The sequence below is a fragment of the Hemiscyllium ocellatum genome, chromosome 20 (genome assembly GCF_020745735.1).
Source record: "Hemiscyllium ocellatum isolate sHemOce1 chromosome 20, sHemOce1.pat.X.cur, whole genome shotgun sequence".
Classification (NCBI taxonomy): domain Eukaryota; kingdom Metazoa; phylum Chordata; class Chondrichthyes; order Orectolobiformes; family Hemiscylliidae; genus Hemiscyllium; species Hemiscyllium ocellatum.
In genome coordinates this window covers 24,118,055-24,129,874 of record NC_083420.1, presented here as the reverse complement: position 1 = coordinate 24,129,874, position 11,820 = coordinate 24,118,055, and the positions used below count along the sequence as shown (strand labels likewise).

Genomic DNA, 11,820 nt, shown 5'->3' with positions numbered 1-11,820 from the left:
CTACCACCAGCTTTAGGAAATACTCTCTGCAGGCCCGCGCCCTCTGTTGGAGAAAATGCTCAGATCATCCCAGTTGAGACAGAATTGGGCGATATGCAAACTCATTTAAAATCCAACCATTTGAGGGGTAAAATTGAACCCAGTATATTCCGGTGTAATAACAAACGTTGAATACCCGAAGTGTGGCTGTAGACACATGATTTAGTCATAGACAGTAACAGTAAAAGAACATATGCATGTTCTTCACGCATCCAAAACGAAGGTCTTCCGATCATCATCTATCGAGAGGCTGTTAACTTAAGAAAACCCCCTTTGTATATAGTTTTTGGTCAAATTGAGTAAATGTTCCAATTTTGCGGTTGGATGAGGCAACTAGGACTGAAAAGTGATCAACTAAGAAATACAATTTTTATTCTAGTTAGTGTATTGTCCGACTCGAATTTATTTTGTAATATATTTATAGATAATGTAGGAATCGTGTATTTAAAAAAAAGCTAGTGACCAACCAAGTAAATATAATAGCCAAAGCAATCAAAAAACGAACATGAAGATCCTTTGGCATCTTCCAACAATGTGGCAAAATGTCCACAGATCTCCTGTTACCAAAATCAGGATAAATCCCCAACACGCCCAATTATTACCCTGGATCATCAGTACAGTGATAGGAGTGTCATCAACACTGCTATCAAGATGCTCCGTTTGTGTTCTGCCACTCAGCTCCTAACTTCATTACAGCCTTAGTTCAAATATGGATAAAAAGAGCTGAATTCCAGAGGTGAGGTGAGAGTGACTGACCTTGACATTAATGCAACATTTGATCAAATGGAAATCAGGGAGAGAGCACGCCACTGGTTGGAGTCATCTCTGGCATAAGGGATAATGGTTGCGGTTGTTGGAGATCAGTCATCTGAGCTACAGTACATCTCTGCAGTTCCTCTGGGCAGTGTCCTAAGCCCACCATCTTCAGCTGTTTCATCAATGGCTTTCTCTCAGTCATTAGGTCAGAAGTGGGAATGTTGTTGATGATTGCACAACGTTCAACACCATTCATGACTCCTTAAATACTGGAACAGTCCATATTCAAATGCAACAAGAGGTGGACAATATACAGGTTTGGGCTGACAAGTGGCAAATATTTGTGCCACATAAATGCCAGCAAATGATCATCTCTAACAAGATAGAATCTAATCATTACCCTTTGACATTCACTGGCATAAATCCTATTGAATTGTTCACTGTTAATACCCTGGGATTACTACTAATCAGAAACTGAACTGGACAATCCATATAAATACAAGGGCTACAAAAGCAGGTCAGAGGCTAGGAATACTGCAGCAATTAACTCCCCTCCTGATTCCTCAATGTCTCTCCATCATCACCAAGACATTAGTCAGGAGTATGACTTGACTGGATGGGTGAATGTCAACAATATTCAAGAAACTCAAAACCATCCAGGGCAAAGCAGCCCATTTGATTGGCACCACACCCACAAACTTTCAGTTACTCCACCCCCAACACTCAGTAGCTGCATTGTGTACCATCTCTAAGATGCACTGCAGAAATTCAAGAAGGCTCTTTAGACTGTACCTTCCAACCCAAGATCAATATCATCTAGCAATACAAGGGCAGGAAATACATGTAAAAAATCTGGAAGTTCTCCTCCAAGCCAGTCACCATCTTGAAAATATGTTACCATCCCTTCCCCAGTCCAAATCCTAGCTCTCCCTCCCTAACAGAATTGTGGGTCTATTTACAGCACGTGCACTACATGATTCAGGAAGGTAACTCACTATGACCTTGTCAGCATCTTCCCAATTAGCGATGGGCAATAAATGCCCAGCCAGTGACAACCACATCCCATGAGTGGATTTTTTAAAAAAGAAAACATTGATGTCCACTGTTACATTTTCGCTTACTAATCCGAAATGGAATATGCCACAAGAATGATTTATCACTCTTTTCACGTGACTGATGAATTGGGCAGTGGGAAACGTCAGTTTTTTGTGTGTTTAAAAGGTTGCACTTTGGACACTTTTAAAAGTTTGCAGCCTCACCTTTATTTCTTTTTAAAAGACGCCAACGTTGGAGCTCTGAAACAAGAATAAAATCAAGAATTTAAAAAAAGTTAGGAGTAAGGGCAGATCATTCGGCCCCTTAACATATTCCGTCATTCAATACAAACAGAAAATGTTCTAAGTATATATCAGATCAATGAGCATCTGGAACAAAAAAATACAAGGTAATGTTCGATCAAAGAGTTAACGGATTATTCATCTATTTTGTTATCTTGCAGGAGATAACAACCGTCTCACACAAGGGCCAGGTTGTTGTAAATTTTGTGACAGGGATATTTTTAATAATCCCAACAACAGCCAGCGCTGGGAGGTGAATCACTCTCATCCTCACACCAACTGATAAGATTAGGTGCGTCGACAACTTGCATTTATGTAACACCGCTCACAACTTTAGACCGGCCAAACTATATCGTAGCCAATTCGTTTTGAATGTAGCCATTATTGCAATGTTGGTGCTCACAACAATATTCACCGAAATACCATACCTGGTCCTTATCACGTTGCTATCCGTGGAAACTGTTTCCTCACTACTGCAGGCAATTCAAAAAGTATTTCGCTGGTCGGAGAGAAAAGGGGATTTGTGGGAGTCCCAAGGACGTGAAAGTTGCCATATAAATAAATGTCTTCCTTCATGTTTCGATTATAAACTACATTCATTTTCTGTGCCATATTAAGGACTCCTAATTTATTGTGCCACCTCTGAGTGCGTTCGTTTAGTTTGGCATAAACTGAATCTCCCGACGAAATGACTGAATCTGTCTTCAATGGTTCACTGAGCATCCCCTTCCCCCAACAGCCCATCTATCTCTAGCTGCAAGCGGCTCCTTCCCAAAGCGTCTTACTTTCCAGATGAATATCACTAATTTACATTTTGCTTCTCAACCGTAACAATTTATTGCAACGCGAGGACATCGAATGGGAAGAGAATTTCCACAGTCTTGACATCAACCTATAATTCAAAGGTCGGTTGGCGTTATACTGTTAATACTCTTTTAAGGTCGATCCACATTTTTAAACAAAAAAGGTACAAATTAACATGGCAAAAAAAAACTGCTGAGGATTTAGTTGTAAGTAATACAGACACAATCGATGCAAAATAGCATGTTGAAAATTCAAAAAACAATTGAAGTATTTATCGGATAAACAATCCAAGGGACAACTGACACATGCAAACACAGATATTCGTTTGCTTTTCAGTTGAGACTAATAAATGCCCTTTTGCACAGGGCAATTTATGCCTAGCAGTATTTAAATTAAATAAATGTGCTCAAGGAACAGGAGGAAGTGACAGGGGAAATAATACCCGATAATCTCGCCAGCTGGCCTGCCTTAAATTTGAAGTTTGTCGAGCGTGGACCTTGTCCCTCATGTCCCACCCTGGGCGGTGCCTCTCCATCTCCGGATTCGCACTCACTGGCTGCTTCAATCCTGCTGCCACCAGCGCGTGTGAAGGCCAGCGTCAGGATTTGAACCATGACTGACAGGTACCACAAGGCAGCCAGGGATGGCTACCTAGGTCCCTTAAAGGAGGCCACAAAGAGGGATCTGAACAATCCGGATGAGGATGGGATGACCCCGACACTTTGGGCGGCATATCACGGCCATCTGGAGGCCCTGCAGCTCATCTGTAGCAGAGGGTGAGTGCCACAACCTGATTCTTTTATATGACCCTTCGTGGGTTTTTAAAATATTCACTCTGTTTCAGAGTCAGAGGGTTGTAGATTAAGATACAATACAATTGCTTTAAAACATCCAAGCTGAACCGATTTGAGAGTGCTGCACTTTGAGGATGAGTCCTTAAACCAAGGCCCAGGCAGAAGGATGGAAAAGATCCCACTGTTTGATGGACAGTGGAGCTATCCCGGGTGCTCTGTCCAACATCCTTCTTTAAACATCACAAAGACTATAGTCATTATGTCTTGCTTAACACAAACTGACTATCAAATTTCCTACAGTGGAACAGTGAGTGCACTTCAAAAGGTCCTTTAGTTGAAAAGTTCTCGGAACGTTTTGACTTTGTGAAAGGCTGTACATAAATGTAAGTCATTCATTGTTTATTTGAAGCGGTTTAGTCATTATTTGGAAACGTTTGTCTTTTGTATTTGCTCCCTAATGTTTCCTTTAATTGAGAACTTATTTTCTAAAAGTGCATTGAAATTACGGACATTGAGACAACATTGCAGGTTGTTAAAGATCTCAACTGACAAACTTTTCTTGAACCATTTGTCATTTGGGGAAAAGATCCCAGTACAGAATGAATCCAAATTTATCTAAAAATAAGGATCTTTAGAATTAAACAGCAGGGGAATCCACAGAAATACAGTATGTTGTAACGTTTCAGGGGTATGCCTCCCATCAACCTGAGGTGATGTCACAAACCATTATCTTAAAGTTATGGTTCAGGCATGACTACCTGCACCATTGCTCAAAGTCACGATAAGTACAGATTATTATTCATCACTTTGAAACTTTGCTAAGGGTTCAAAGTGCCAATCACTCCAGACACATGATTGGGAGAGAGGAAGCAAACAAAAACATTTGCAGTATTATAGTGTTGTCAACCAAAACCTCATACATCCCAAAGTACTTCATAAACTGAGTACTTTATGAAGTGCCAATCACTGTTGTGATGTATGTATCACAGCTGCCATTTTATGCACAGCAAACTCCCACAAAGAGCAATGTAATGATGAGCAGACAATCTGTTTCAGTTATTGATCAAGAAATAAATATTGGCCAGAATTTCAGGAAAAACTCCCCTACTCTCCTTTGAATAGTTTATTGGGATCACTTCTATCCACTTAAGAACACAGAAGGGGCTACATCTAATATTTTATCCACAGGACTGGCACCTCCTGACAGTGCAGACCTCTCTCAGTACTATAATGAAGTGCCCACTTGGATTAAATGCTTAGGTTCTTGGAGTGGACTTGGAACCCACAATGTTCTGACTCAGAGAGCAGAGTGCCAAAAGCTGGAAGTGATGGATACAGTCTGTTCCACTTGCTGTTAAAAGTGTTGAGTGTGTCTGGTAGCATAAGTATTACTTGCCCTGCTCTGTTGGACATGTACCTAGGCTAAGCTTCCAGTATATATTGAGTGAGCTGGTCTTCACCAAGCTACTGTTGGCTTCAGCATCTCATTCAGATCATAGTTTAGATCAGATTTTCCCATGATGTCTTCACTCACTGAGGTAAAGTATCAAGAATGGCCACTTAGGTTAAGGATCAGGAGGTCATTCACCCAGATCACCAGTGCTAGGAAAAATATATAGGAAGATAAAGTTTGAGAGTGTGAAGCAAAAGACTTGCTACATATTGTAAAATCCTGCACTAAGTCAATTCTTTGTGGCTTGTCTTTCAGTGGTGATCCCGATATATGTGACATCTGGGGCAATACACCCTTGCACCATGCTTCAACCAATGGCCACCTTCACATTGTCACCTTCTTGGTTAACTTTGGTGCAAATATTTGGGCGTTGGACAATGACTTCCATTCTGCCATGGATGCCGCTGCCAGTAAGGACCGAATGGAATGTGTCCGCTTCCTGGACACAGCCGCCACCAAGCAAACCGTCATGAATCCGAAACAGGTTGCCAGGTTAAAAGAAAAGGCATTAAAGGATAGTGAGAAACAAATCAAACTGTGTGAAAGACGCAAGAAAAAGCACCAAAATCGGATGAACAAGAAATACAGCCGGGAGATGGAAAGCCAAAACGAAGGTGCTGCTTCAGTACAGAGTGGAACTATATCCAGTGTCAGTGACCTCTCTAAAGTAAGTGACTCACAACACAAAGGTAGCATTTCTTCCATTATCAAAGGATCTCTACAGAAGAGACTTAAGAAGAAGGATAACAGCAAAAGCTTCACTCAGCAGCGATTAGAAAAGGATGTCATTTTTGTAAGGCAAGAACGAGACAGTGGGAATCGGGCCAATGTACTGGATGTGTTTAATGAACAAGATGAAGAGAATGCAGCCTTTTCTGAGTTGAAATCCTCTGACTATGATAACAACTTCGGTCACGAGTCTCTCTTTAATCGACCTGGATTGGGAAACATGCTGTTCAGAAGGAATTTTGTCCTGGGTTTGAATGTGGAAGAGGAAATGTTCAGCAGTAATGAGGTGGAAGACATTGGTTCCAAATTGCGTAGTGAGGTGTTGAAGCCCAAGGAAGTGTTTCCAGATCTCGAAACATTCAGTAAAGAAGAGGAAGATGATTTGCTCTGGGATGAAGATGATATCGGTCTGGATGATGATGAGCCTGAGACGACACCACTTGAAACCTTCCTGGCATCTCAGAATTTGACGGAGTTCATTCCTTTCCTGACAAGAGAGCAGATTGACCTGGACTCCCTCATGCTGTGCACTGACGGAGATCTGAAAAGTATCAATCTGCCACTCGGACCACGGAAAAAGATTATTTCTGCCGTAGAAAGAAGAAAGTTAGTTTTGGAAACACCAAACAACCTAGTGGATACTGTATTGTAAGTATCACTATTAAAAACATATAGAGCTGTTTGCTATCAATTGAACAAGTTTGTTCTCCATTAATAAGTACTTGTATTAAATACCACTTACTCAGTGCAGCCTTCTCTATCTGGGTGTTCTGCGGTTCAAAGGATGAAAATCATAAATGTGGTAGTTCATTTAAGGTAATTTAATTAGTAGCACTGTTATCACTGAGTCAGAAAGATGTAAGTTCAAGTCCCACTGCACGAATTGAGTACATAACCAAGACTCACAGTCTACTGAGGAAATTGAATTGTTGTCTTTTGGATGAGAATGTTAAACTGAGGTCCTGCCTGCCTTCTCAGGTCAATGTAAAAGATGCCAAAGCCACTTTTCAAGTGGAATCTTCATGACTGACTCCGGCCCACCATTTGGCTGACTGGTATTGTATCCGGAAGTGGCTTCGGCAAACTGCTGTCGTTCAGAAAGATGGCGGAAAGACCACTTCCTCAGGGCTATCAGTGACAGGAAATTATTGTTAGCCTTGCCCGTGATGCCCACAGCCCAAAAGTCATAGAGTGATCGAGATGTACAGCACAGAAACAGACCCTTGGTCCATACTGACCAGATATTCTAAATTAATCTAGTCCCATTTGCCAGCACTTGGCCCATATCCCTCTGAATCCTTCCTATTCATATACCCACCCATATGCCTTTTAAATGTTGTAATTGGACCAGCCCCCACCATTTCTTCTGGCTGCTCATTCCATATATGCACCACTCACTGCATGAAAACGTTATCCCTAAAGTCCCTTTTAAATCTTTCCCCTTCTCCCTAAACCTATGCCCTCTCGTTCTGGACTCCCCCACCTGAGGGAAAAGATCCTGTCTATTTACCCTATATATGCCCTCATGATTTTATAAACCTCTGTAAGGTCACCCCTCAGCCTTCAACACTCCAGGGAAAACAGACCCAGTCTATTCAGCCACTCCCTGTAGCTCAAATCCTCCAACCCTGGCAACTTCCTTGTAAATCTTTTCTGAATCTTTTCAAGTTTCACAACATCCTTCCTCTCGCAGGGAGACCAGAATTGTATGCAGTATTCCAAAAGTGGCCAAACCAATATCCTGTACAGCTGCAACATGACCTCCCAACTCTTGTACTCAATGCACTGACCAATAAAGGAAAGTATTCCAAATTCCTTTGTCACTAGTCTATCTCCCTGCAACTCCACTTTTAAGGAACTATGAACCTGCACTCCAAGGTCTCTTTGTTCTGAAATACTTCCCAGGACCTTCCCATTAAGTATATAAGTCCTGCCCTGATTTGCCTTTCCAAGATGCAGCACCTCACATTTATCTAAATTAAATTCCATCTGCCACCCCTCGGCTCAAGATCCCATTATACTCTGAGGTAGCCTTCTTCGCTGTCCATCACACCTCCAATTTTGATGTCATCTGCAAACTTATTAACTATAACACCTATGTTCACATCCAAATCATTTATATAAATGATGAAAAGCAGAGGAACCAGCACCGATCCTTGTGGCACTCCACTGGTCACAGGCTTCCAGTGTGAAAAGCAACCCTCCACCACCACCCTCTGTCTTCTACCTTTGAGCCAGTTCTGTATCCAAATGGCTAGTTCTCCCTGTATTCCATGTGATCTAACCTTGCTAACCAGTCTGTCATTAGGAACCTTGTTGAATGCTTTACTGAAGTCCATATAGATCACGGAGAGTAAACAATAATTTAAAAAAAGTTGCAACAGGTTTTGCCTCTGCTAGGGAGTTTCAGAGGGACAGTCATCTAATGATCCTGTGCATTGATTGTCCATTAAATCTCCAGCAGATCCCTGACAACCAAGTACTCAGTTCTGAGATTGTGAGCTGAAGAAATGAGGCTGAACAGACTGGGGCAGTTTTCCCTGAAGTGTTGAAGGCTGAGGGGTGATCTTATAGCGGTTTACAAAATTATGAGGGGCATGGATAGGATAAATAGACAAAGTCTTTTCCCTGGGGTCGGGGAGTCCAGAACTAGAGGGCATACATTTAGGGTGAGAGGGAAAAGATATAAAAGAGACTTAACGGGCAACCTTTTCATGCAGAGGGTGGTACGTATGTGGAATGAGCTGCCAGAGGAAGTGGTAGAGGCTAATACAATTGCAACATTTAAAAGGCATTTAGATGGGTATATGAATAGGAAGGATTTGGATGGATATGGGCCTGGTGCTGGCAGGTGGAACTAGATTGGGTTGGAATATCTGGTCGGCATGGACAGGTTGGACTGAAGGGTCTTTCTCCATGCTGTACATCTCTATGACTCTATGACTCTAAGTGTCTCTTGGGGCCTCCCACTGGAGCTGCGAGGTTGCAATTCATTCAGAAACATGAGGAAAGTCATGAAGTTCATTTGGCAACACCCCATAATTTTTTTTTGTCCTAAACATGCTCCCTCTTTGGCTGTGCTCCAAATCAGAGGTAATGAGAAACCAGATCAAAATTGTCATAACTGAAAGGAAGTCAAAATAGAGTCAAACCAAACGAGGAGCAAGTAGAAGGACGGAAGATAAGATACAAACTGTGTCAACCTACCGAAGTGTTCAGCCTTTCTGATGTGGTTCAGATAGGGGAACAGGTCACAATAAAACAAAGAACTGCAGATGCTGACGATCAAAACAAAAACAGAAATTGCTGGTGAGACTTCAGTTGCCTCAGTACAGATGAAGCGTCACCTGATTCAAAACTGTTTAATCCTCACAGATGCTGTCAGACCAGTTGAGTTTCGCCAGCAATTTTTGTTTTTGTAACCAAAAGTCATAATCATAACCAGAAGAAATAGAATGCATCCAAACCTGAGAGAACCATAACAGAATCAATATACAATAGTTAATAACCCATTTCGGTGAGGTGATGGTGACTGCCTTTGACGTCAAGGCTGCACTTGACCAAATGTGGCACAAAGGAGTCCGAAACACCGAAGACATAGAGAATTGGTTTCACTCCTTTCTAACACAAAGGATGATGGTTGTGATTGTTGGATGCTATTTATCTCAGTTCCAGGACATCACTGCAGGAGCTCCATGGCATAATGTCCTAAGCTGGACCATCTTCAGCTGCTTCACTGATGACTTTCACTCCATCATAAGAAGTTGGAAAGGTTGCTGATTGTTCTGCAATATTCAGCGTCATTTGTGATTTCTCAGATGCTGAAATGCTGCATGCCAACATGCATTAACACCTGGACACCATTCAGGCTTGGTGTAATTAGTGACAAGTATCTTCTGCTTCATACAGATGTCAGACAACATTCCCCCTAAGCTTCATGGCAGCTGCTGTAATGTTCCATGTGCAGAGATTGACATGTTGAACTGTACACTACTTGTACACTTTTTGTGATTTATGCATGAGGATTCCTGTATCCCTCTGGGCTATAACTTTCTACAGCCTTTCTCCATTTAAATAATATTTAGCTCCTCTATACTTCCAGTTGAAATGCTCAGCCTCACATTATATTTTGTCTGCCAAGTTTTTGCTTCCTCACTCAACCTGTCTATATCCCTCTGCAGACATTTTGTATCATCCTCACCTTCCCACCTATTTTTGTGTCATACATAACTTTGGCTAAAGTACATTCAATTTCCTCATCGAATGTCTCTATTTTCTTTTATAGTTTTATTGCTTATCCAGGTTTCTGTGGTGTAACATCTTACGTGTTTTTTCTTTGTTACAATCTTGAGTTTTCTTGTTAACACTAAATTACTTCAGAATTTCTCAATTGTTCTTTTAATTTCAGAATTTCACCTGACGTAGTCTGAAAACAGTTGTTCATAAATAGCCAAACATGTCTGCCTGCACTTGTTTCAGTGTTATACAATTCACTTCAGTCTTCATTCTAGTTTCTTCTAATGTATTCCTTCCAGCAGCCTTCGTTTTTGACTTGTTGACTATTCTTAACTGCTAGATTTTAATTGATCTATGATCATTTGTAATGCCTGGTGTAGTAATGAGCACAAAACAAACACCAATCCCACCTAGACAGCTGTTGGACTCAATATTTTATATACTCTAACAGTTAGTGCACTTCAGAAACATGCATGATTGGTTTGAAAGCACTTTTCAATATTTGGGGGCAGTGCTTATTCATTTCTTTTGCTCTTTCTCAGGATGCGGGTGCCACTGGCTATGCCAGCATTCATTGCCAATTTCTAAGCACTCTTGAGAAGATGGTGTTGCACCACTTCTTGAACCGCTGCAGTTCTAATGTAGGCACGTTAACTGTGCTGTCAGAGAGGGAGTTCCAACATGTTTTGACACAGTGACACGAAAAGAATGGCAACATGTTTAAGTTGGGATGGTTTGTGGCTTGGAGGAGAACCTCAGGTTAGGGGTGTTTCCATAAATCAGCTGCCACTGTCCTTCTAGATAGCAGAGATCACAGGTTTCAAAGGTGTTGTTGAGGGAGCTACAATGCATCTTGTATATAGTACTTGTTGCTGCCACTGTGTATTAATGGTAGAGGAGATGAGTAGTGTATGGAATGCCAATCATGTGGACTGCTTTGACTCAGATGATGATGAGCTTCTTGAGTGTTGTTGAAGCTGCTCCTGTCCAAGCAATGGAGAGTATTCCATCACACTTCTTACTTGTACATTGCAGATGATTGGCAGGTATTGTAGAAACGGCAGGTGAGTTACTTTCCATAGAACTCTCAACCTCTGACCTGCTCTTGTAGCTCTCATGGTCATTGCCTGACTCTTGTGTGGCATGACTGACTATAACAGCAGTCAGAGGCTAGGAATACTGCCGGAACTCACCTCCTGACTCCCCAAAACCTGTCCATCATCTACAGGGCACAAGAATATGATGGAATACTCCCCACTTACCTGGAAGAGTGCAGCTCCAACAACATTCTAGAAGTTTGACACCATCCAGGACAAGACAGCCCATTTGATTGGCACCAAATCCATCCCCTCCACTACCGACGCTCAGTAGCTGAAGTGTGTACTATCTCCAAGATACATTGCAGAAATCCACCAAAAACCCTTAGACAGCACTTTCCAAAACCCACAACCACTTCTAGTTAGAAGGACAAGGGCACCCCCTACCTGCAAGATCCCCTCCAAGCTACTCACCATCCTGACTTGGAAACATATTGCCGGTCCTTTGCTGTTGCTGGGTCTAAATCCTAGAATTCCCTCCCTCAGTGCATGGACTGCAGTGGTTCAAGATGGCAGCTCACCAACACCTACTCAAGGGCAGTTAGGGACAGGATGTTTCTGGCTCCTGAAATCTG

General features: G+C 41.9%; 1 protein-coding gene across 1 annotated transcript; it reads left to right on the top strand.

Moving 5' to 3' along the window:
* The first annotated feature begins 3,548 nt into the window (after positions 1-3,548).
* Positions 3,549-6,564, top strand: anks4b (ankyrin repeat and sterile alpha motif domain containing 4B). Its single transcript, XM_060840615.1, has 2 exons — positions 3,549-3,712; positions 5,439-6,564. The coding sequence occupies exons 1-2, from the start codon at positions 3,549-3,551 to the stop codon at positions 6,562-6,564; spliced, it is 1,290 nt and encodes a 429-aa protein (XP_060696598.1).
* The last annotated feature ends 5,256 nt before the right edge of the window (positions 6,565-11,820 follow it).